Source organism: Limulus polyphemus, unplaced genomic scaffold (assembly GCF_000517525.1).
Source record: "Limulus polyphemus unplaced genomic scaffold, Limulus_polyphemus-2.1.2 Scaffold1540, whole genome shotgun sequence".
Classification (NCBI taxonomy): domain Eukaryota; kingdom Metazoa; phylum Arthropoda; class Merostomata; order Xiphosura; family Limulidae; genus Limulus; species Limulus polyphemus.
Genome location: NW_013667150.1, coordinates 254,972 through 257,427, shown reverse-complemented (window position 1 = coordinate 257,427; position 2,456 = coordinate 254,972). Strand labels below are relative to the sequence as shown.

The 2,456-nt window shown below is 35.5% G+C and overlaps 1 protein-coding gene across 1 annotated transcript in view; it reads left to right on the top strand.

The window, feature by feature from the left end:
- The window catches only part of LOC106464011 (disco-interacting protein 2-like), a gene marked incomplete at its 5' end in the record, with an annotated part of 79,650 nt that overhangs the window by 7,313 nt on the left and 69,881 nt on the right, over positions 1-2,456 (top strand). The window contains one exon of the mRNA XM_022391661.1: positions 389-484. Within this exon, the coding sequence (XP_022247369.1) occupies positions 389-484 (96 nt within the window). The remainder of the gene's footprint in view (positions 1-388; positions 485-2,456) is intronic.

The window sequence follows — 2,456 nt, the reverse complement described above, 5'->3', positions numbered from 1 at the left end:
GTATACATTAATTTAGCCTTCGGTGGTATTAGGCCTAGGACACATTTAAAGCTCTCCACGAAGTTGGGTCCTCCTTGTATACATTAATTTAGCCTTCGGTGGTATTAGGCCTAAGACACATTTAAAGCTCGCCACGAAGTTGGGTCCTCCTTGTATGCATTAATTTAGCATTTTTTTCATGATGTATCTCATAATTTACTCACGTTTTAAATCTAACCCTAAATATATATTTTTTAAAGTTATATATATAGACTTAAATATGTTTTATCGTCTTGTTTTCTTCTTCAATACTAAATAAATTTGATAGAAATGTGGATCTCAGTTATGTACTAACTTTGTATGTGTTGTTAATGCTTTATTTTGTTTATTGTTGGGCATTCGATTACAGCGCTACCTGTTGTTGCTGGTGCCGCTAGTCCATCTACTCGAGCGAAACGGCGAAATCAACGCAGACTTACACGGCACGAGAGTAGATATCACTCAGGTAAGTGGAATCGTACGTAATATAAATGCTAATTAACAATGTTAACAAGCATGCTATGTTGTGTTTGATGTGTTAAAGTAATAAGGAAACTAACTTAGATATAAATTCTAATTAACAATGTTAACAAGCATGCTATGTTGTATTTGATGTGTTAAAAGAATAAGGAAGCTAACTTAATTTATTGTGATATAAATGCTAATTAACAATGTTAACAAGCATGCTATGTTGTGTTTGGAGTGTTAAAATAATAAGGAAGCCAACTTGCACCTTCACTTGTAAGACTTAGTTTGTTTAAAGTGTCAGGAGTAATAATTCAATAACCTTACAGTGCCTTCTTTATTTTGTTAAACTTAATGTCAGTTTGCTAAAAGATAATAATACTGAACAAAAAATACACACTCACACACATTTTAATTACAAAGTTAATTAGCTTGTGTTTCTTCAGAATTTCTTTGTAATACACAAAACACACACATATATATATATATATGTTTATGACTTATGTATATTTGCTAATTTTTATCGGTATTTTGTCCTTTGACATTGGCATGACCTAGTAACTTATATCTCCATCGGTAGACCAAAATGTTTGAGTTGCGATATCAGTCTCGGCTCAGCGGCAGCATGAGCGCTATGGGGGACACCTAGTTATTTGGGGAGGGGCAGATTTTGGAAAAGGTAACCGAAATTAGTTAACTTGTATCCATCACCATTACACATCACTGCACATTGATAAATATATCACATGATAGCGCATTATTATAAAACATTCACACAAATGTAGTTTTCCCGGTTTTTTTAAATTATTGGGTGTGAGATACTTGTTACAACTCTGTAAGTGACCCACCCCTCTTCTTGGTGCTGGTCCTTAAGATGTGCCACCAAAAACTTTAAACTATGGAGGCATTATAACTGGCAGTCAATCCTGCCATTAGTTTAAGAGTAGCCACATGAGCAACAGGGACTAATGAAAGCTTTTTCTCTGGTTATTTGTTTTAGTTCTAAATCAGGTGTGGATATGCATAAATTTTAGCCCTTGTGGGTGTGGGGGAAATTTTATTAAATTGGATAGAAAATTGGCTGGAGAGTAGAAGGCAGAGAGTAGTAATAAATGGAGTTAGATCTGGCCGGATCACAGTTACAAGCGGTGTGCCTCAGGGCTCTGTGCTGCTTCCTCTGCTGTTTGTGATTTATATTAATGATATTGACTCTGGAATGACTAACAAAATTTTGAAATTTGCAGATGACATTAAGATTTTTGGGTTGGCTAACTGTATCAAAGATGCTGCAGACCTACAGGGAGATTTAGAACATTTGATGCTTGGGGCCAGTACGTGGCAGATGATGTTTAACTATCTAAAATGTAAGGTGATGCATGTAGGTTTTCACAGTTCAAATTATTGTTATAATTTAAATGGGAAGACATTAAATACTGTCGTTGAAGAAAAAGATCTTGGTGTTGTGATTCAAAATCACTTAAGTCATCTAAACAGCGTATTGTAGCTAGCAATAGGGCCAATAGGATTTTAAGTAGCATTTATAAAAATATTGAATACAAGACAAGGGATATTATTGGTTCACTTTAAAGATCACTTGTAAGACCTCATTTAGAGTATTGTGTACGGTTTTGGGCTCTCTTCCTCAAGAAAGACATTGAATTGTTAGAGAAGGTTCAGAGAAGAGCTACTAGGATGGTACCTGGGATGGTGGGATTGTCCTATGAGGAGAGACTAAAATCTCTAAGCTTATTTATTCTGGAGAGAAGAAGGGTGAGGGGGGTTTGATTGAGGTGTTCAAGATTATTAGGGGTATTGGTAATGTAGACCCATCAAACTTTTTTAGAAATGAAAACAATAGGACAAAGGGGCATAAGTTCAAATTTTGGCAGCGTAGACGATGTCTGTAGTTTAGACAGTATTACTTTTCAAACAGGGTGGTTGGCTTTTGGAATGAGCTGCCTTCAAGGGTGGTG